A 24,091-nucleotide genomic window follows, 5' to 3' on the forward strand; every position below is an offset into this window, starting at 1 on the left:
AGTCGATCGTTCGATCTCCGGCCGCGTCATACTTAATGACGTTAAAAGATGGTACTTGTTGTTACCATCCCTGGTGCTTGGCACAGATGGGATAAAACAGAGAAACGGGGCTCGGAGTCAATGTACTGTGTCTGAGTGAGGTACCTATGTCATGCATGTTAATCTGCCGCATGGTACCGCAGTGGGATAGCACTATAAAAGCGGCATTTGACCGGACTAGTACAAGCAGCCACACGTGCATGCTGGCCGCTATGTTAGTGCAATAATCTTGAACGCTATTTAACACCCCCACCCCCCTTCTCTCTCTCTCTCTCTCTCTCTCTCTCTCTCTCTCTCTCTCTCTCTCTCTCTCTCTCTCTCTCTCTCTCTCTCTCTCTCTCATACAATGCATTAAAAAGTGTAACTGTTATCAACCACCTCACCATCCCATCCCACCCCACCCCCAAGACATCTACTATTATGTACAGTGAGATCAAACACATCTGTACACAAATCGTAGTATAGTCAGTACGGACACCAGCACGACGTACAAGCACATTCGCCATCCCTGTAGGAAGTGATTACTCCAGAACGTCAGGAAGAAACGCAAGCTATTGACATGTTTCCGTGACAACTGGGGAGGTCAAAGGTTACTCGCGCCGCGGCAATATAAAAACAAGAGCCTGGCTCGAGTGGTTGTATTACTCAGAGCAGCGCGGGTATTCTCTAACGTTAGGACTGTGGAAGGACACAATACTAATAGAAAAAATGTCAACAGATTGCGAGAAATCCCCGAGGAGAAGTCTGTCGTGCACAATGAAAAACCGATATATGAACAGGCAATTGTTCACGGATGTTATCATATGGTGTTTCGGTAAGTAAATTTATATATTTTATACATGCTGAACACATTGTTCCTATTAAATTACAATAATCTTTATTACGTTATTTATATCTATAACATGGTAATTTGGGGCAGTTCTGTATCAGCGGAACTGCTTTGCTGTTACGTGTTAATACAAACGTTTCTAAGTTGATGGGTTTTCTTTGCACTTGTAAATTGGTTAGCCCTAAAATCGTTCAGCATTTAAAGAATAATTATAGTATCTGTTACAAGTGTTAACTTGTATAAAATCGGTGTGATAGTGTATTTGAGAAAGTTTGAAAATTGTGCTCAAATGAAAATTCGATAGAATGTGAAATGTGAAGCTTCTCACAATGTCCAGCAATGAATTAACAAGCTTAACTTAGGCGAGAGTGACATTTTGTTGTTTTGTTAAATGGACAGACGAATTAAAAATGCAGATGGCTCCGATTATGAGGGTTGCATCCCATTAACCAGACTTTGTCAAGAAACTGGTGTTAGTCTGATGGTGTTACTATAGTGTATACAGTCGTATTGCTATGGATCTGTTATGCTTCATCTGTCCATGCCTCATTATCTCATGTCCGGATATCTCGAAGTTTCACGTCGGCCCCGCTTGGTTCGAGATAATGGGGTTCTGTTTTGATATGTTATAAGTATGGTAATATCGGTGCCGTTAAGGGATATTTCATTAAAAGCTGTTATCAATAATATCACATATGGTCTACATTGATATATTCTGCAATTATCTGCGCATTATGTCAGAAACATGCTTGTGTAGTTAAAGCACCATCGTCTGTGAGTATTTGTACTTGTTTGTATACAAGCCATAGGGACGATAGTCATCAGATCTTTTTACCTATATTTCTTGTGCAACAGCCGTCTAACCACTCGTGAGTATATCATAATGGTAACTTGGTTCAATTAACAGCCCGGGTCCAGGTTCAGTCCGTGACCTACTGTTTGTTTGTTTGTTTGTTGTTTAACGCCTCACTCAGCAATATTCAAGCTATATGACGGCGGGCTGTCAATAATCGATTCTGGACCAGACAATCCCCAAAATGTCAATACCGTATTGATTTCAATTTATGACTCCACATCTGGGTGACGCGAATTCAGAAAGAAAATTAAATCTTAAGTGCAAGTGTTAACCAAATATTCCTGGTACCAAATCCATCACTAGTCATACTTTAGATAACGTTTCGAGCGTGCGCTTGTGTGAATGTGGCGTTACGACATGCCGTAAACCAGACAGGAATACGTGAACAATTTTTGTATGGAAATTACAATGTCAGCTTTACGACATTGCGATGTGTGGAGCTGGCACAGGCTCTATGTCAGATTACTTCAACACAATTCATTGTTGTGACAGAAACTATGTAGGGAGTTCTCAGGACGGTATCTGATCAATATGCACTGGTAAACCGGATAGAAGATTATGCCATATCACGAACTGTATTTTCTAAAAGGGATAACATCACACGCTTACACTTGTATGTGTATATGTCGACGTCTTAATTACTTAATGTTACAACAAAACTTCGATTACAATGAAATTTGGTTCTTAAATACTGAACAAAAAAGTTAGGGACCGTTAATATGTTTGGGGATAGATATTGTAGTGAGGACTGGTCTCACACTTTCATAAAAGTATCCTTAAAGATATTCATAGTCCCTAACTTTATTTTGTCAGTATATATACGGAGCAGAAAGTATGCTCAACAACAGAAGTAACTGTGAATATGTTCTTGTTCATCGTGTTTGTATTTCTTAGTAGCATGATACAAGCGATCACAAAAACTTCATAAAGATTTTGATTTAAACAAATACAGATTCTGCCTAGAAATTGAAGTGCATTGTTACAATATGCATATAAATGGCATCAAGTTGCCCTGGGCCCACTTGCACAAAGCGATCTTAGCACTAGGATGATCGTAACTCCCATACTTTAACATAGGCTTACAATAGTCTTAGCGCTAAGATCGCTTTGTGCAAGTGGGCCCTGGTCTGTCTTGACCAGTGGTTTGTTGTGTACACAGGAAATTGGTCACTTGGTAAAGCCATATAAGGCCATAGTTATTATATATTTTCATATATTAATATTAATATGATCGTAGTAACTTTTGTTGTTGAGTATATATGAAATATGAAGATGTGCTCTTGTAGACAAGATTAATACGGATAAATCGGGTATATGATTAATTTTAATTGGGTTTTTCAACTGAAATTTTCCGCGAATAAAAATAATCATCGCATGACACATTCAAATGTCCATTATCATTTCCGACTTATCAGTTTTCACTTTAACTTATACTTCCTTGTAAATTAATGAATGGGTGAATTATATGAAATATAAACTTTAGACGCAGTATTCGTCCCAATTCCTCATAGACTGGCCATTTTCGGGGTGGGTAAATGGGTACAGTGTTGCAAATGAAAAGTCCGGTTTGATAAGGTGTCTGAGTTGGGTATCCACGTTAAACTGGGGTATAGTATTTCAGTGGGCTCAGCTGAACCAGCATAGGTTTTGGCTAGTACATGCAACTACACACACGCACGCACACACGCACGCACACACGCACACGTGCACGCACACACGTGTATGCACGTGTCTATATAAGTGCAGTAATGTTTACCCCATTTCACTCCATCTTAATTTCAGCTTGTTTGTTTGGTTGTTTAACGCCGCATTCCGCAATGTTTCAGCTATCTGATGGCGGTCTGTAAGTAATCAAGTTTGTACCAGACAATTCAGTGATTGATATCTGGAGCATCGATCCACACAACTGGGATACGATGACATGTATCAACCAAGTCAGCGAGCCTGACCACCCGATCCCGTTAGTCGCCACATACGACAAGCATAGTTACGACAAGAATTGCTGAAGACCAATTCTTACCCGATCTTCACCGGTAACATAATTTCAGAGACGAAAAAGGGGATGAGCGTAGGCTGCTAAAAAAAGAGGTTGATGGAATGGGGGTGATTGTTTTATTAAATATACACCCTGAAGTCTTCCTTACAATAAAAAGGGGCGGTCGGGTAGCCTAGTGGTTAAAGCATTCGCTCGTCACGCCGACGACCCGGGTTCGATTCCCGACATGGGTACAATGTGTGAAGCCCATTTCCGGTGTCCCCCGCCGTGATATTGCTGGAATATTGCTAAAGGCGGCATAAAGCCAAACTCACTGCCTCACTCCTTACAATAAATCACCAGTCCCATCTGTTTGTTTATGTATTTGTGAAAGACATTACCTCTTGCTGGTATCATGTTGTAGCGAGGGGGCACGGGTGGCCCAGTCGTCTAAGGCGCCGCGATTCGCTGTGCAGAGTTGTGTCCCCTGGACACGCCAGAAACCTATGATTGTGGGTTCGAATCTCGGTTCGCCCCGATTATGTTTCTAGGTTTGTCAGCACCATACCCGTGCTCGTGGGTTTCACCTAAGTGATAAACGTCTGAGACCTGCATCACTTCGGGCTTTCCTCCCACATTAAGCTGACACGCCGTGATATAACTGGAATATTGTTAAAAGCGGGGTTAAACCCAACTCACTCACTCACCCAGTCATGTTGTAGCGAATCAGAATTACAAAGGTCCGAAATGATCGGAATTTTTAGTACGTTCGTCACATCCGGTTTTCGAAAACATCCTTGTTCGGTATAAGTGTATAGTTTATCGCCTACAGTCACAGTTTCACTCTCAGCTCAAACGCGGATTTACGTCTAAATACAGTGTAACCAAATAGTCAGGATGTATTTTCCAAAATCATATTTTGTTGCACATATTCAAGTACTGTTAAGACAACACCATTACGTGATCAGATTGAATAATAGACGGGATTAGGACAAGGCCAAAATTTTCGAAACACATAGTTTCGGTGAGAAAAATATCGCAGTACATCGGTGAATCGATTCAAGCTATTGCCACAGTGTTTCTCCTAATTTCGTTCAAACTGTAATACAATAGATGTCCACAAAAGTCATACCGACATTCCCTCAAGAATTCGCTAGAATGTGTTTCAATAAATAAATTACAAGCGATTCCATGGCATTTGATTGGCAAACCCAGCAATTTATTTAGGCCACGCCCACTTAGAAATTACTGTTTCCTGATTGGCTGATAATAAAATGGGCTGGGCATCTGTTGTATTATTGCTCTGAACGATGTCACTGATTACGTTTTGTGTATGTTAATCATTAAAAAAAACAGTCCGTGAAGTTATTATTGTTGACTTTATTAATTTATAAAAAATTGACTTCAATGGGTTTTTTCGTTTGTGGAGGTAAAAACGTAAAACCGGTGTGCAAACCTTGTAAAACAAATACCCCTAGAAGTAAATTTATTCTTTAGGTCGTTCATCACCAGACCGTATCCAACAAACCCTCACTAGAGGCCTAAGGTGACATCTGTAATGCTGTAGACATAGTACTTTTCCCTCTCCACGAGAGCTAACTGTTGAATCACGGCGGGGCCTTACGCATTCTCGTAAGAACGGCATTTCAAGGATTGTAAAGATTAATGCCTCCCAGCTTTTGTTGTGTTGACTCCTAACATTGTTTGACGTTGAAACTGAAACAAAAAAACATTTTTGCGACCCGTTGTTACAGTTTCCCAAATGCCTCCCGTTCAGTGTTTGAAATAACAAAATGTTTTTCACGACTGTGTCACATTCAAAACGAATTTAGCGACACTCGGGGCCGGATTTCTCGCACACCTTTCGATTGTGTTGCCCCACTTGTTTCCTGTGTGACCAAAATAGCTGTTAATAAAACACTTTAACTATTTTGGAATCTTTGATCAAAGAAAATTGAAATAGTCCAAGTCCAAAACTGAACGTGGAAGGAAACACTTTAATTGTTAACGATTTCCACAGTCCGCGACCTTCCTGAGTAAAAACGCCTTAAAGACCCCGCTTCTGAATGCCACGCCATCCTTAGCTCTTATGCTTACGTGGAAAGATTTTATCACTTTTATTACATGAACACTTTGGTCCAGGCCATTTGCTGTATATATGTTTTTTAAGGAACTACGGTTATAACGAACTCAAATTAGTGGTCCCTTTGAGTTCGTTACAACCGTAATTTACTGTACGTCCTTTTGAAGTACAAATAGTAATGGCAATGTCTCGAGTGAGTGAGTATGGTTTTACGCTTCGTCTAGTAATAATATTCCATCAATATCAGGGTGGGGACACCAGAAATTGGTTTCACACATTGTACCCATGTGGGTAATCGAACTCGGGTATTCGGCGTGACGAGCGAACGCTTTAACCACCAGGCTACCCCCTCCGCACCGACAATGTCTCGAACACTCAAACAGTTACCTTTGACGTTAAAGAAACAATACCACCTCTGGCAGGTTAATGGCGTACAAAGTAAGCAATGAATAGTTATTGTTTATCGTCGCTGGAGTCTTTATAGTTTGTAAATAACGTCAGTTTGCCGGACATGAGTAGGCAGTGCCAGACCACAATCAGACCGTGCAAGGACGTCAACAGACTTTGATCAACTCGTGACGCCACATTGATTCATGTTGACCGTCCAGTTTGAGTTGTAGTGAGACAGCGAGTTGTTGTCCAGTACGGACGGCCCGTGGGTGACCCCGATGTTCCTGTATTGCCCGATGACACTTCACCACAATGAATGAGAGGAAACGATGAGTCTACACACACTGCCATATTTCCTCTCCACTGTTCAGAGTCATAAGGGCTTCCTGAGGCCACAACTGCGTGAAAACTTTATATAAAATTGATTTAATATTCATAAAGGTTAAAATTCCTCTAAATATATCTTTTAATGAAAGCGCACGTCTTCATGCTAAAGTCCAGTGGTTAAATCATTCGCTTGTCATTCTGAAAACGTGTTCGAATCCTATGTTTGGTGCTTCACGTAGAATTGGCGTTAAGCCACACGCATTAACTTGCCCTTGTCTCTGGTTCACTGGCTAAATACGTAATACCTCGGGAAGCCGTGGAGTAGAAATATTGAATTAATTCACTGTAAACCGCTTAACGCCAGATATCACCGCATATAGTTGGTATAACATAACGGTCGATTGAAGCCATACTTATATTATAAAGCAATCTCATTAAAATCAGATCTTAGTTCTCGCTATCGCTAAACAAAGATCCGAGGACATCCAATTACGGGTCACGTCAGAACGATACAATATTTACCTATTCTGTACAATTTTTATGGATAGCAACTTCTTGTTGCTTGTATCAGCGACGTTTCTATGTAGACTTTAACACCGTTCTCAAGCTGGAGTATAAGATGTCGTTACCTTGGTAGGAAATCGAACTTGTAAAGATGCATATAACGTTTCGTAAAATCTGTCCCCAAAGGTATTTCAATACCTATATCCCCATGAACTGAACGTGGTCTCGATATTGGATTCGTGCCGATCCTTGGTGTGCGTCTACTACCTGCGTGTCAATTGAGTGAGTAAGGTTCTATGCCTCTTTTAGCACTACTCCAACAATATCACCGCGGGGATACCAGAAATTGGCTTCACACATTGTAGAAATATAGGGAGTCGAACCCAGGCCTTCGACGTGACGAGCGAACACTTTAACCACTAGGCTACCCACCGCCCCTTCTACACTGGAAGCATGAAGCGTCCCCTTTTGGGAATAGTACAGGTCCCCAACACCCTATGCTGGTCGTATGAGTCGGCCACATAAATGGTCAGTCGTCAGGCTCGGTGACTTGGTTGATAACGTGTTCTCGTACACCCGACGGCGTAGAGACATACCCACTCACTACACACGCATCATTATATGCATTCAAGATTAAGACAACAAATTGAGGTCAGCGACTGTAAAACCAGTATTCTTTCCATCGGCTGTTATTGCACGATTCGGAAATGTGTAAAATAATCATTGAGGAAAATACACAAAATCCATATTACACAATGATTGTTTTCAATGGATCTTCATTTTCATCCATCGCAGCACGACAACCGTATCTCTCCAGACGTGTATGAGATATCCTATAAAAGACAAACAGATTTGACCCATCCTCTGAAGAAAACGATCAGTTCTGGGACGTCTTCAGAAGTCACGTCTGTAATTAGCCACGATATATTTCTTTTCCAGGGAGGAAATATTTCAACCATGAATGTCAGTGGTGTAGGTTTAGTTTTATTGTTTTTCCGTCTTTTGTCCCTGGTCAACACCCCCGCTATCGTACCACAGTTAGTCATCCAAATTTCTGCCACTCCCTCCAGGCACGTGCACAGTTCGGCATCACCTGTTCCGAAATAAAGGCGAGACAGAACATATCTTTTTACGTAAAAAAACCCACCATAATCTGGTTGAGGGCATTCTAATTCAAGGTTATGTAAAATATGACAGATGCAATTAAATCGTTCGAGCGATTTGAGATGGCTGTGTTATCTCACATGTTAATCTGTATTTTATCTATGACACGTCATAGACCTTATATGCGAACATAATAATGACTTGTTCCCCGTATATTATGACAGGAATACCAAGATAATATAAAACGTCAACGCCAGAGAATAACCAGTCTTGATTATCAGCCGAAACAAATTCCATTGAGCGTAAACGGCAAATAGAAAAATAATATGAATGGATCCCTGAAAATCATTGATGACACCGGGTGTTCACGAAAAGGGCTAACATATTTGCCTTTAAAGTGGAAAGGTAACTGGTATTGCACATAAGAGAGATATCCAATGTGTGAGAGATAGAGATACGACTGAATAGACGTGAGATCTTTTTCGTGATTACTTTGTAAATACATTCCGTCAAAATGATGCTCAGTTGATTATCTGCCGAAACAGATTTTATTGGTCGTAAAAGGCAAAAATTATTTCGTCTGAATCTACAAATAACATAAACGTGTTATAACATGAGTGATAAAGAATATATTTTCCTCTGCTTTACATACACGATATACACACGAGCGATTAGGATAATAGACATGAAGGAGGAGAACCTTTTCATTATCACTTTTATAAATGAAAATACAATTTCCATAATATTAAGAAATCACTTAGAGATATATAAACGGGGTCACCTATTTCTGAATAATTAAAAAATATAATAAAAAAACAAAACTTTTAAAATGATATAAGTTTTATTATAACTTTTAAAACAAGTATCGTTGGATTAAACATTTAAATGCGAAGATATTAACATTTGCTTGAAAGCTACCATATAGTGGCTCGGTGGGAATAACATGTTTATTCCACATTTGTTAAATTTAGGGTCGGTAAACCAAGAAAAGAAACGCATTGCGAACATATGTGCCTGCTATATATAAAAATGTTGCGTCTCTCGCCGTATATCACCGGTAATGATCTTGTTACATGACCTCGACGGCTATTACAGCCGTCGTCCCACAAAGTTCTGACCCCGCCCGGCGCCCCATACATATATGACTTACAGGTGTACAGCAGGGTTGATTTCTCCGTCCGTGTCTTTTGTCGAAATCGACGCAGAATTTAGACACATTGTGAGTGGTTTAATGTTGACATAATAATGCATCAATTGTGAAAAAGGTTAAATATTTTCAGATACAAAGTGTTGTAACTCCTGAATATTTATTCATTATTTGCACTTGTTTGTATTTAACGTGCAAAGCCATACGCGTTAATGAATGACAGATGGAGAAAGAGGTTTGACAGAATCCGTATTGACAATTTAAACACGATTTGGCGTATTCATTTAAGTATAGCAACTTAGATCAAAGCGAAAGAGAAGAAGAGTGCCGCTGTTGGGAAATATTGTCCAGAAACCGGATAGGATTATTACCATTGTGCGGACATTGGCTGTAACGACTCATCTAAATACAAATACAACCTACTTAGAGAGCACGGGTGCCGCGATTCGCTGTGCAGAGTTGCGTACCTTGAGCATGCCAGAAACCTATGGTAGTGGGTTCGAATCCCGGTTGGCCCCGATTATTATACTTAAAGATAGTCAGTGAGTCATAGCAAGAGGCTAGAAGTCCTGAAGTAACACGTGGCCAAATAACGTCACAATACAATTCACTTTCTGCACCCGTCAGCACCACATCATCTTGAAGGTATCTCCCAAAACAAGCAATTGAATTAACTAAACGTTTTACAGTCCCTATGTTTTTGTTGTGAAACAAACGTTAATTGGCCGTCAAAAACACCGAATGCTTCATGAATGTCCGTTTGAAACATGTCAAATAAATGCAATAAGATTTGCGTATTGCAATTAATGTACTGCATAGTTGAAAGAAACCAATTCAGAATGCAGTAAACATTTACAAGGACAAACTGAATGCAGTAGTTCCATATGTTAATTAGATTGAACTGAATTAAATGCCATGGCAACCAGTCCCCAGCCATATACTAGTACTCAAACAGAAAGATTAAGTGTTGAAAACATAGAGCACGAGTTTCTCATAGACTGTATGTCAATTAGTGGGGTTGTAGGACTTCAGTCTTGGAGTGGCATTAAAAACTGTCCTGTTATGTATTAATACACGAAAGGTCAAGTGTGTATAGCGACCTAGTGAACGACGGCAATTCCCATAGACTGAAACACTCCTTGTGCCACAATGACCAACTCCACGTTCTAACCACCGGTACTCGACGAGGTGAAATGGGGTTTAACGTCGCGTCCAAGGTTATCGCACTTATAGCGACGTGCATGCACGTGTATGTGTGTCTGTGGCTGCTTGTACTAGTCCGGACTGATGCCGATTTATAGTGCTAGCTCACTGAGATACCATGCCACAGTTTAACATGAATACCCCATTCAGACACAGTATATTGACTCCGAGCCGACCAGTCCCTTTAAGTACCATCTTTTTCACTTCTTTGGGTATGACGCGGCTGGTGGGGATCGAACCCCGGACCTTCCGCTCTCCGGGCGGACGCTCTACCATTAGACCACGGAGGCGGTGGTACTCGACGAAATGAACTCAGCACTTTTCACTACACCAATCCGCAATAAATAAGCTGTTTCCTTATATCCATCTCCATCCTCATCGTCGACATAATTATCAGCGTCGTGTAGTAATACTTATTGTCATGATCGCCACAGCACCATGGCGAAAATAATCACCAGTATCATCGTGGCACGTTGCTCATAATGTCATCCACTGGTGTGTCTGGCCCAGATACGATTATTTACGGGAAGTCGTGATATAGCTGGAAAATTGCCGACTGTGACGTAACACAACAAACAACATTTTTTTAAAGTGATACATACAAGATTTTGGGTTTGAGATTGGGGATGACCAGGATGACATCACCCGATTGAAGTCAGTTTGGTATAGACATGAAAACCCGTTATTAATCCGTGACTTACATCTCCATTCTATTATGATATATACCCTGAACCCATTCTCCACCTTTGCGTCATTTCGGAAGTGACGTCACCATCTCACAACAGCACAAGATTTCTTTCGCTCGGGAGATACTATGAATAATTGAGGATGCGAACTAAGGTGACATTCAAGTACTTATTCTTCCATAAAATGTTTTGTTTCACAAGATCAGAGATGTTGATAAATGTTTGATAACTTTGTGAAGAAAACTTTTATCCTGAAGTTAATGTCTTACTGAGATCATGTCGGCTGAAGACACACACTGCCGTATTTTGTCAGTAAGGTTTGGCTCTGTAGGTGCTCCAATCAGATTGACGCATGTTATTGTAACTACTCGCAGTGTAATTCGAAAGATTTTCTTTACTAAAACGTGAAGTTATTTATCAACAACACCCACTTTTAATTTGGGCATGGTCACCGAGGCAGATCTTTAAAACTGTTAAGAATCAAGAACTAAATTCTACAAGCGGCACACCCCTCACTCTACCAGGCCTATTACATTTCAGATTATTGAACTACGATAAACGCCTTAACGTCATCGTCAAGTTACAATCTTAGCCTTTAAATAAACGCTATTTAAGCTCAATGTATATTTTTCTCACACAATTGATTTCCTGTTGACATTGTAACCTATTCCATTTGAGACGATCTTTTCTGGAAAATATTTATATAATCTAACTAGTTAAAAGTCTTCAGTACCTGGGGTAGTCAAGTTTACATATACACGTAATACCTTTATTGGGAACAACTCAATCTAACATATCTAATAACCTGTCGTTAAGCTATGTTAAAGTACGGTCACTTTATGAATCTAGCAAATGGTCCGACTTGACAAAGCATCTTAGCACAACGACTATGTTCAGTCAAATTTAAAGTGTATGACTTACGATCGTCGTAGCGCTATATGTGTTAGTGAAAGTGGACCCATTTATGTATATGATATCTGATAATCCTTATCAAATGTTGAGTGGTATGTTATCCCGACACATCGGTGATTGTGCAAGGTTTCCATGTCGTGGCCTAGCATCTATGTGAAGCTGTTGTGTAACTGCGCCGTTAAACTCACGAGTGACACACGACCAAGGTCACGGAAGGTTATTTATGCAACGAAGAAAACTTAAGGAACGGTCCTGTTCTCAAAATTCAATTCTATCGCAAATTTGTTATAAAATTATAAATTGTAACGTTTTTTTCTGTAGTCTGCATAAATCACGGGCTTTCATTCCGAAGCCCACAGAAACGTTCGGAGCCAATTCAACCACGTGACTAGTGTTGTTTGTTGTTTAACACCACACTCAGTAATATTCCTGCTACATGACGGTGGTCTGTGAGTAATCGAGTCTGGACCACACAATCCAGTGATTGATATCATGAGCATCGATCTACGTCACTGGGATACGATGACATGCATCAACCAAGTCAGTGAACCTGACCACCCGATCCCGTTAGTACATACTGTGTAATGATAGGGACGACGAATCCATGTCTGGTTAATGTGGGAGAACAGTCCGGAGTGATGCAGGTCTTAAACGTTTACCACTTTGGTAAAATCCCACGGGCACCGATTGGTGCTGACAAACCTACACTCGTAATTAGGGCGAATCTTGGATTCGAAGAACCATCAATCATAAGATTCTGGCATGGCTAAGGGACGCAACTCTGCACAGCAAATTGCGGCTCATCAGGCGACGGGATAATCTACGCCTTATCACTCGCATAAGATATCATAACGTGGGTGGCTACCGTAAATATTTACCGTTCTCCGAATCAATATATACACTGCGAAATATTAATCTGAATCCCCTCCCTACATTTCTAGTTGATTCCGCCCTCGGCATCGAGGGAGGGTATATCCCATTAAGCCGCAATATCGACGACCATACGTTCAACAAGACATAATATTTGCAAAATATTAATTTGATCCCCATACGTCATTCCTGGTTCTACCCTCGGCTTTGAGGAACGGCATATCCCATTGAGCCTTGATAGTGACGACCATACGTTCAACAAGACGAAATAGACAGTGTTTACGGCAGTACATCCTGAAGTTAAGGACGCACGTTTAGGAATTGTGTTGATGGCGCAGGGTGTCTTGACATCCGTGTTCTGTTCTTACTGTCGTTGGTCAAGGATTATTTCCGCTGTCCTCTGTGATTCACCACTGTGATCAACTGATGACGCGATGTGAGGAGATTAGATCCTGAATAATGTTCGTCTTGGCTTCGTCGAGACGTAACACAGTGTCACCTCGTCTTCAAAACAAGCCATTAGTTCATCAGCTATTGTCGTCATGTCATGTTATGTTACAAGCATTCTTTGAGTGCTCGCTGTGCAGAGTTGCGTCCATTGGCACGTCAGAAACCTAAGATTGTGGGATTGCGGATTAACAGCACTTAAATATCATCTGTCATTTGAAGGATGTCAACTTAACGTGGGCGGAAAACAAAACTATCTCCCTGGTATGGTGACCTTCCTTTGGGTGCTGGGGGCACGGGTGGTAGTCGTCTAAGGCGCTGCGATTCGTTGTGCAGAGTTGCGTCCCTTGGGCACGCCAGAAACCAATGAATTTGGTATGGCCCCGATTATGTTTCTAGGTTTGTCAGCACCATACCCGTGCTCGTGGGTTTCATCGAAGTGGTAAACGTCGGAGACATGCATCACTTCGGGATTTCCTCCCACATTTAGCTGACACGCCGTGATTTTGGGGTAGAGGGGGTGGGTGGGTCATGTTATCGCTAACGATAGTTTCAATTGAACATAAAACATATGTTGAAATCAACTGAGAGGTATAGTTTCTTTCGATGCTCAGTTTATAACGTCACATTAATCGGTGCGGGTCAGAAGACATTAACGCCTTTTGTCTCGGTACATCGAATTCGTATCTTTCACCTGTCGCTACCCAGGGAATGTTGGTTTCAAATATAAATATAAATGTAAAACGTCATCGCCAGATAACAACCAGCCTCGATTATCCACCGAAACAGATTACACTGGGCGTACTAGTCAAAACAGCGGTGAAAATGATATGAACTGATCACTGAAAATCAGTGATGACACCAGGTGTTCGCGAAAGTAAATTATGTATTGTGGTCAGACGACAAACGAATGACACCATTTGTATCATAGGATTTCGAAATCTTCAAAATATTTGAGTCGAATACATGACTTTTTCACAACATTGTGCCCAGTCGTCCACATGTTAAATAACACCGTATATGTCGGACGAGAGTAATATTTTAAATTAAAAATGTAGTTTAAAACCTTTAACTGCTTACTGTGTCAGCCTTACTATGATGCATATGCGCGTGTCCATGTATCTGTGAAGGTAATGGATTACCCAGGCAGACAGATGACAGTCACACCGAGATCAACTGTGCATATGAAAGGGACACGACATTAACATGACCAAATATGTAGTTTTGTAATCCATGCATGACATACATGAACGTGTTAATTTCATTCTTTGATCTTAAAAAAGAATTCGCTGTGCATAAATTATGCAAAGGAAATGTTTCATATATGGAGCCCATTTCTCGAATTCCGTTTGACAGAGAAACAAAATTTGTCCTTATATGGAGATAGCCAAGAATAGCGGAAATGTCATAATTCATGCGTTGAAAGTTGTATACATGTACAAATGTTATTATGTGTAAGGCTTTGAACATATTTTTGGATATATATGAGACACGTACTAAGTTATTATGAAAACAACATTCATTGAATACTTTTCTATAGTTGTAAACACCTTTATTGTTATTGTTTAATTGAGCGTTCCTAAATGGGAATGTTTAAAGACAGAGCATTTATGGGTGTGAGTGGGGTGAGGTGTATGGAGGGAGAGGTTTGGGTTGGGAAAGGGGGCGGGATGTGTGCGTGCGTGCGTGAGCGCGCGCGTGTGTGTGTGTTTAGGCAAACTGTTTCGTTAAGTCAGCGCTTCAACACATACAATTATTGTCTCTGGAAGGAGTCTAAGACATGTTTTGAGACCCTCAAAAATATTTTTCGGAACTTATACTACGTCCAGTGAACGATGTTTGGGCGTGTTTACATATAATCACAATGTGAGTTTCATCACAAACAGAACTGGGCCATCATCTTCAGTTGAATGACAAACGGATTCAGTAAAATCATGCGGATAGGTTCAAGTAGGACACATATCACATTTCCCGAGAGTACTAAACAAATTTACATAATTATATGCACGTGACCTAAGGTCGAGGATGAGACATGCTCTGAGTGTACCGGAAGTGGGCGACGAGATGTAGACCATGATGACCTATATGAACTGATCTCTGACCTTGTGTTTGTATTGTACCATTCTTGCTGTGGCAGTAGTGAGTGAGTGAGTGAGTCGGTGAGTGAGTGAGTTCCTTGTATCAGTTAAGGGACCTTTTACATACATCATGTTTTGGGGTTAAAACACAAGCGACCTCCCGAATAAAGAAAATGGATGGTCCCTCACGAGGGTTGATCATTAACTGCTGGAGTTACGGAACAAAAAAGCGGGTTTTAAATTACGTAAGTCAAACTCAAGTAAGAGTGATGAATTTGATGTAGGTCCAACAACAATTTTGCAACTATTGACGGTGGAACATTGTCACGATTGCCAACTGGGCTAACCTAGTCTCCGTTTAATCACAAAGAATCATAAAGTAACCTTTTTGTTTCAGTGTGCGTCCCCGTGTTGGTATACTTCATTTGGGGGACACCCTATACCCAAGGCTTCTATTGTGACGACGTCTCCATCAGACTCCCTTACAAGAGCAACACCATCTCCACGCCGGCGCTGCTCACTGCTGGCCTCGCCCTACCTCTCCTTGCGGTATGTATTTAACAAGGCATCACCTTTGAAGCAGGGTGCTCGAGGACTAAGCACTTATTCCAGTGGACCTTTTCGTCGTTTCTAAAACTCCAGTTCTCTTACCGCCCATGAGCGACTGAATATGTTTTAGCAAAGATAATTTAGTTCTGAAAAAAGTTACGGACCACCCGATTCTTTCATATTTCAACAGTTAATCTGTCATGCCATGATAATATTTAACATATCGGGTGGTCCTTAACTTGTTTTTGTAGTCTTCATTATGAATCCCGACTCACAATTTTTAACCGCCCTTTTCTTAAATGGCCTACCATAAACCTGTGGTGCCATTATTTCTTCTGTATTGTGCTTGAGGAAAGACGGCCTCAAATATCTCAGTCATCTTATTGATATTCCTCTTTCGAAAGCGTCTTCGTGGAGGCCTGAATGAAATCCACATCACGGATATGTTACATAATGATACATTATGGATCATAATTAGCTGAATATGGAATTCGAACCGTCGATCGGCCAGGTTAAGAGACGCATCTCTGCCTAGCCAATAGTGGTACCTTAACCGATGAGCCTACCATGCCAACAGGGTAAGCGAGAAACTGCCTGACGCCAGGCCCGAACAAACAACATGATTGTTATCGTATTTGTTTCCACTCAATGCAGTTGCTTCCAAATATATACTTTGCTTTATGCTTACACTTCATCATAACGATAAACATCTTCCCGAGGCAAGGGAGTTTACTGACTGTAAAAGTCAAGTTTCCATCCTTGCCCAACAAGGCTGGAATTGCTGGGCTCGATCGTCGTGCCACCAGTGTTTATTACGAGTTATGCCCCTTCTATGTCCTTCCTATTGACCAATCAGATTCCTCCTCTGCTATCACTTGAAATTGCTTCAAACAAAATGGTGGCGCTCAGTCAAGACCATCTGATCGATAAGCAAGATCTGTATTGTTATAAAACGCGCCTTACCTCGCGAAGTGCATCAACTGACGTGAACACTTTGTTTTAAAACAGGAAAAGATTTGGAAGATATCTGTCAACGCCCAGTTGGCGGTACTTATGCTTTGCAAATCCTTTAGTCGATCGAAATCTGCACGTTGAAATCCACGTTGTTTTCATTGCGCGATTTTGATTGGACTATGCATAAACTCCGGAATTCCAGCCTAGTTCGGCAAGGGTGGAAACTGGACTTTTACAGTCAGTTAACTCCCTTGCCTCGGGATGATGAACGATAAAGACATCCTATCATACCTTTTTCATCATCTTCAGCTGTTTCTGACGGAGATACTGCGGGTCACTTTGGGCAGGGACGACACCTTCAAGACTCAGAACATCGAACTGATGATGGCGGTCAAGGGGTTCGGGATCTTCTTGTTCGGGACCATGGTCAACAAGGTGTTTACTGAGATCACCAAGTACTCCGTGGGCAGACTCAGACCCAACTTCATCGACGTGTGCAGGCCAGACTTCTCCAGCATCAACTGTAGTCAAGGGTGAGTTGGTCATGTTTTGTTTGTTTTTTAACACAACTCTCAGCAATGTTGCAGCTATATGGGGGTGGATGTAACTAATAGCTTGGACCAGACAAACCAGTGATTGGCATCATGAACATTGACCTATATTAGTATCCACACGGATTGTAGGAGAATGAGATATTACTGAGTGAAATAGTGAGTTGGATTTGAATCCTCTTGAACATTATTTATGTTACGGTGTGACTATGGATATTATTATATTTATAGATTATGGAAAGCCCAAAATGGCGTTTCGTCGTTTCGACCTTTGGTGAACAAAATATCACTGCCAATTATAAGCATTTTAAGGGGCGGTCGGGTAGCCTAGTGGTTAAAGCGTTCGCTCGTCACGCCGAAGACCCAGGTTCGATTCCCGACATGGGTACAATGTGCCCAACTCACTCACTCACCTCTCGTGAAGTCTCTTTAACTCACACCTTCACTTACAGCTATATCACGGACTACACGTGCACGACAACGGAACACGGCGCACGTGAAATCCGAGACAGCAGGCTGTCATTTCCTTCCGGACATGCGTCGTTTGGTGTCTTCTGCTCGGTTTATGCAGTTGTAAGTACATAACTAATGGTTATCATCAGCATGACTGACACTTATTGTTTGTTTGGTATACCCAGACACTGACATGGCGAGGAAAATATACCATATCATTCAAGGAAACGTGATTGCATGCACGATTGGGGAAGAATTGCTTAATGCCAATACCAGCATGGTTTCAGATATACAGCCTGGTCTTCCGGTATTCGCCGGTGCGCGTTTGGTACAGGCAAACTAGTGCAGTTAGGCCATAATAAAGTACTTATTATATTCCCATCCCCGCCCGCCTCGCTACCAAACACCTACCTCACATAGCTGTACCATATCTTCAGATGAGCCCCGATAAGATCTGGTTAGAATTAGTCTTCAGAAACCCATGGTTGTCCTTCGTCCCGAGGCAAGAGAGTTAACTGACTTTAAAAGTCCAGTTTCCAACTTTGCCGAACTAGCCTGGAATGTTTGTGTTCGGTCTTAGCGCCGTCAGTGGCTATTACAAGTGATGTCCCTGCTATGTCCCTCCTACTCACTAATCAGATCCCACATTTCATTTCACTTGCATTTGCTTCAAACAAAATAGCGGCACCCTGACAAGACGTTCTGATCAGGTTAATTCCCTGTCTCAGACACCCAGTGATTGTGGAGTGTAGCCCAACACTAGAGCGCGTTGATTAAATACATGAAAAGATTTGGAAAATAACTGTAGACGCCCAGTTGAGGAAATGAAAAAAATCGATAGGGGTATGATGCTAAAACAGTACAGCCAGGCAATGGTTTAGCAGTGTTGATGCATGGATTCACTCTACAACGGCATCTCACCATAGTCGCAACGCTGAAATGACTGTGGAACGGGGGATAATTCTGTGAGTCGAGTTATCATTTCAACCAAAACGATTTATGAAATATGATACCAGTTGGGGGTCGGGGTGGGGTGTAGAATAAATTTCACAACCATGTTTCTGTCCTTTGAAATCATTCGACAATGTTCATTCGGCGTAAGTAATTAAACATTCAAGATATCGCCTTGCAACATTAGGGCTATTTCAGGATGTTGCATGTGAAGAGGGAAACCCGTTTTGAAATATCTAAAATTAACATTTTATAATAATATGTACACCCTAATCATGTTGAAGGTTTAATGGGTCAAACAAATATGGGGAAGCGAAAAAAAAACGGCTGTAAAAAAGTAACGCAAGCATTTTGAGAGACTCTCACAAGACTTGTCATGTTTCCTTAATGGCGGCCGTTTCCTCAAACCCACCTGTTCTGGTAACCACAACCCCCAAAAGGAAGGACAGGGTCCTTGTTACACAATTAGTTCTATACTTCCGTTTCCGGTTCAACAAATGACTCGTGACGTAACCTATTCTGTCATCTGGGCGCAATGAGCCAACCATACCATAAGTTTTAACTGGGCGGTGTTATGTATCAGAATACACTGCCAAACAAAGAACAATTGAATTGTTTGATAGGCATTACTTGTTTACGGATGACTAAGTAGACACAATTTATGGATTGGATTTATGTCTACTTTGCATTCGAACGCAAGGTTTAAGGCTCTTGTCCAATGAGCGATCGCCGTTCAAGCACGTGCAGTACAAGCCTGATTGTTGTTCTGCGGACATGTGAGTTACAGGGTTGCACGTGCGTTCCGTGCAGAATGTAATATATGACTGTTGTAAGTTTTCCTCGCACCAACTTTCCATTCGTCAGGGCACCCAAATGTGCTGCTAATTTAGTATCACGACTTTTCTATCAAAAAGAGTGAGAGTACTTTTTTACCCCGTCTTTAGCAATATTCCAGCAATATCACGGCGGTGGTCTTCACACAATGTATCCATATCGGGAATCGAACCCGGGTCTTCGGCGTGACGAGCGAACGCTTTAACCACGAGGCTACCGACCGCCCCTCAATCAGGTCCACAGTACCTCACACGTGTGGGGAGAGCCGACTTAACTGGGGATCGGGTGGTCAGGCTCTGTGACTTGGCTGACTGAGTGTCATCCTGTCCCGATGGCGTGGATCGCTACTCGTGTTTCCACACACTGTTTTCGGCAGCCTGTTGGTAGAATCGTGACCTCACGCGAAGACATGCAAGGGACCCCGCCTTACTCGAACTCCATGGATTCGATATGGGACTTCCATGCAATCGCCTTACTCGTAATTCGTAAATTGGAAATGTGACTTAATGCAGTGAAACCGCCTTATTCAAACTCAGTGATTTCGATTTGTTACTGTTTGCAGTGAAATCCACTTACTCGAACTCCGCGAATTATATATGGGACTTCATTAAACTTATCGATGTTACAAGGTGATAGGTCCAAAAGACTTCGATTTAATGAGGTTTCCCTGTATGTATTTATTTAATGCGTTGAACCAAGTAATACTATCAACAGGGTACAACGTCAACAATCTCGCCATAAGAAAGTCTGTAAATGCAGGGATTCCGTCGTCAGGCCGGGAGTCTTGGCGTTAAAAGTTATCTCCCTTAGACGAAAACAACACCGCGTTCAATCAGCTGTTGAGGGACGATTATTCAGCCGTGTTTTACACTACATAGAAAAGAAAACCAAGGCCGTGCAAAACTGACAAAACATTTCAATATACAGATACATTTCAAGATAAAAGCAGGAATACTTAAAGTGCCATGGATGCCAAACACTTCTCAAATATATTTCGCGTAAAGGTTTTGAAAGGCATTTAGAAGTGAAACACATAAGAAAATACATATATGGATGCAAACTTCTTAATTATGAGGAACACAACGTTTCGGGGTATGTGCTTACTCCTTCATTTGTCGAATCGCCCGAAGAAGGAGTAAACACGAACTCAGAAACATTGTTCCTCATTACAAAGATGTCTCGCTTACATTTCACATGTTAAAAATAATTTAATAAAACAACTAAACAAAGGAATATCGCAATTACATTCCTTTGTTTTTTGTTGCGTTATTCACAATTTTGAGCGTTTGCCAGAGCATTGTATGTCCGTTCCATGGGTCATAGATATTTACTAGAATGCTGTTCCTTTTTTGGGTGATTACAAAATTTATCTTAATTGATTGAAGTTTAATTGTATGTCTTTGTTTCAGCTTTATATGCAAGCACGATTAAAAGTGACGTCATCCTACCTCCTGAAGCCAACCCTCCAATCAACCCTGCTGTTGCTCTCAGCTTGGTGCTGTCTCACCAGAGTAACAGATAACAGACATTTTCCCTCTGACGTCATCGCAGGATGCGTGTTGGGCATCGTGACAGCGTGGCTCACGGTGAGTTGTAGAGGGGTTCTCAGCTTGGGGTCGGGGGCAGCAACTGCGGAGAAGTCGGTGGCCACGTGGCGACGCTGTAGAAAACCGCCTACGTGACGAAAAGTTAAAAAGTTACATCAGTGTAGCCGATACGTCTGTGCAGGCCATCGCTCACTTTCTAACAGTGAATGAGTGAGTGAGTGAGTGACATGGGTTTTACGTCGCTTTGTATTTATTAACACCACAGGCAATTGAATTTGAGTTTGAGTTAGTGAGTAAATATCGTTTTACGCCAGAGTGTCCAGGACTTACGGGATTACGGGATTGTCCTTGTTTACAGACCGCCGTCATAAGTGGAATGTTGCTGAGGACGACGTTAAAAAAAACACACAAAAAACTTGAGAGACCTCCATTACTTCGAGTTCCCTTATCAAACAGCCTTACCCTGGTGTTTCTGGTATACTGTTCAACATGTTCAATGCGTTTAAACCCAACTCACTCACTCACTCACTCACTCACTCACCCACTGTTCAAAGCGTTAAACCCAACCCAACTCACTCACTCGGTTTCGATTTCCAAAATGGCCACTACGTGTGAAGACCTTTCTTGGTGTTCCCCGGATGTGGAACTGCTGGAATAATGCCAAAAGTGGCGTAAGCCCATATTCACCCACTCGTTCATATTGTTAAGTAGTTTCGTACGCGACTCCTGTCAGGAAAATAGCGTACTTGGTGGTCAGGTTCACCAAGGTCAGCGACGAAGTCCGAGTGACCGCTGTGGTCGCTGCAGGAAACTGCTGTATCTAGTGAGCCAACGCCATAAACACACTGAGAACATTGTGTAGGTGGTGACAACGATGCAGGTGACGACGTCGTGTTGCTGCCGATAGGGTCACTGACTGCGTGGAGTACGCTGTCGGGAGTCGTGAGCGGCATAGCTGTGAACGTGGTGACTGTCACAGTGATGTCAGGTGTAGTCATTTGTTGACCTATTCTTTATGTCCCGGAATGGCACGAGTTGATCACGAATGTCGTTGACCACACACGCTGGGTTGTGGGCTCAACAAGATGGTGGGCGGTAGCAGTGGGACTTCGCAGGTGGTTTAGGCGGTGCAACAAACCTGTTTTGGGACGGTTTTATGCGGCAGAAGCTTACTGTAGTAACTTTTCTTTGTTAGTTTTTACAATTCTTTGTAATTAATAAATCATTATTTACCATTACTTTAGCATCAAGGAGGTACTGTTGATCTCGATAAGGAATTGAACTCCCATTGCTAACCAACACCCTATCCACTGAACTACCTTGATATATACAGTCCATCAATTTATTTCTATATAATCAAGGGGGCACGAGTGGCTCAGTCGCCTGTGATGCCGCAATTCGCTGTGCAGAGTTGCGTCCCTTGGGCACCCTAGAAATCTATGATCATGGGTTCGAATCCCGGTTCGCCCAGATTATGTTTCAGGTTTGTCTCGTGGGTTTCATCAAAGTGGTACGTCTGAGACCTGTATTACTTCGGACTTTCTGATTGTGAGCTGTGTGAGGCGTTATACCCAATTCACTCACGACACAGTCTCACTTGAGTTAGAACAGGTCCCCATTAACACGTATATGCGTTTCGTAAGAGCTGGTGGATAGTTGGTAACTTCACTGATTATGGATAGTTGCGTAAGCTTTCAGTCACTGATTTGCCAGGTCCAGATTCGTTTATTTACAGACCATCGTGATATTGATATAAAGTTGCTTTCTGTGGCGTTAGACAACATTCACTTCTCTGTGGTCTTAAAGGCAAGATATCAACTAGATTGGAAACCGTCCCTGTTTCCCAAATAAATTAATGAAATAATTTAAAACATCAAAACAAATGTATACTCTATTTGTCTTCACGGGGGATGTTCCGAATGCTAAATAAAACTTAAAGATCACATGGAGATAACGGGTATTACTTTCGTCTTTCTAAGTACACTTTGTAATTTAACAGTTGTTTGGTGCACAACATAGGACACGCACAACTGACACAATTATGAACCGCCCTTTGTGTCAGCACCTGCAGGGAAGAAACTCAATAAAACTGACAGGTGCGCGCTGCACGAGAAAACCGTGCAGGTTGTGATGTCACGTGGTGCGCTCAGTGTCGCGATGCAGTGCCACAGCAGAGTTTAATTCCGTAAAAAGTCATTCACTTGCAACACCGATCTAAACCTCAGTGAAAAATTAAATGCCGTATTTTCAACTTTAATTAATGTCAGGGTTGCATGTGACGTATACAAGATTATATAGGTCAATTATATTTTTTTTAAACAAGTTTAGAGGTCAAACTTATACTTATAATGTGATCATGTTCTCATATTTTTTTAACACGTAACTCAACCTTTTTCTTAATTTAACGAACGCATTTGTGTTCTTCAACTGAGTAGAAAATTAACAATCAAAATATATTCTATTTTATCAAAATATGTATCCCGTCAGGTTAGCTGTAGTTCAAACCCCTATTATCAAGACGTTAAATGGCATCAAACATCGATCTTGACCTGTGGTTCGTTGTGCTCACAGATATAAGATTAATAACAGATTGAGGATTGAGTGAGTGACTTAGTTGGGTTTAACGCAGCTTTTAGCAATATTCCAGTTATATCACGGCGTGTCAGCTTAATGTGGGAGGAAAGACCGAAGTGATGCAGGTCTCCGACGTTTACCACTTCGGTGAAACCCACGAGCACGGGTATGGTGTTGACAAACCTAGAAACATAATCGGGGCGAACCGGGATTCGAACCCACAATCAT

At 41.6% G+C, this 24,091-nt stretch overlaps 1 protein-coding gene across 1 annotated transcript in view; it reads left to right on the plus strand.

Moving 5' to 3' along the window:
* Positions 1-681: 681 nt before the first annotated feature.
* The window catches only part of LOC139479866 (phospholipid phosphatase 1-like), a 28,238-nt gene continuing 4,828 nt past the window's right edge, over positions 682-24,091 (plus strand). Inside the window, exons 1-5 of the mRNA XM_071262766.1 lie at positions 682-853; positions 15,848-15,999; positions 17,263-17,486; positions 17,957-18,077; positions 21,152-21,328. Coding sequence (XP_071118867.1) covers positions 748-853; positions 15,848-15,999; positions 17,263-17,486; positions 17,957-18,077; positions 21,152-21,328 — 780 coding nt within the window. The 5' untranslated portion in view covers positions 682-747. The remainder of the gene's footprint in view (positions 854-15,847; positions 16,000-17,262; positions 17,487-17,956; positions 18,078-21,151; positions 21,329-24,091) is intronic.

Source organism: Haliotis cracherodii, unplaced genomic scaffold, assembly GCF_022045235.1.
Source record: "Haliotis cracherodii isolate W230 unplaced genomic scaffold, xgHalCrac1.p SCAF_4, whole genome shotgun sequence".
In the NCBI taxonomy this organism is placed as follows: domain Eukaryota; kingdom Metazoa; phylum Mollusca; class Gastropoda; order Lepetellida; family Haliotidae; genus Haliotis; species Haliotis cracherodii.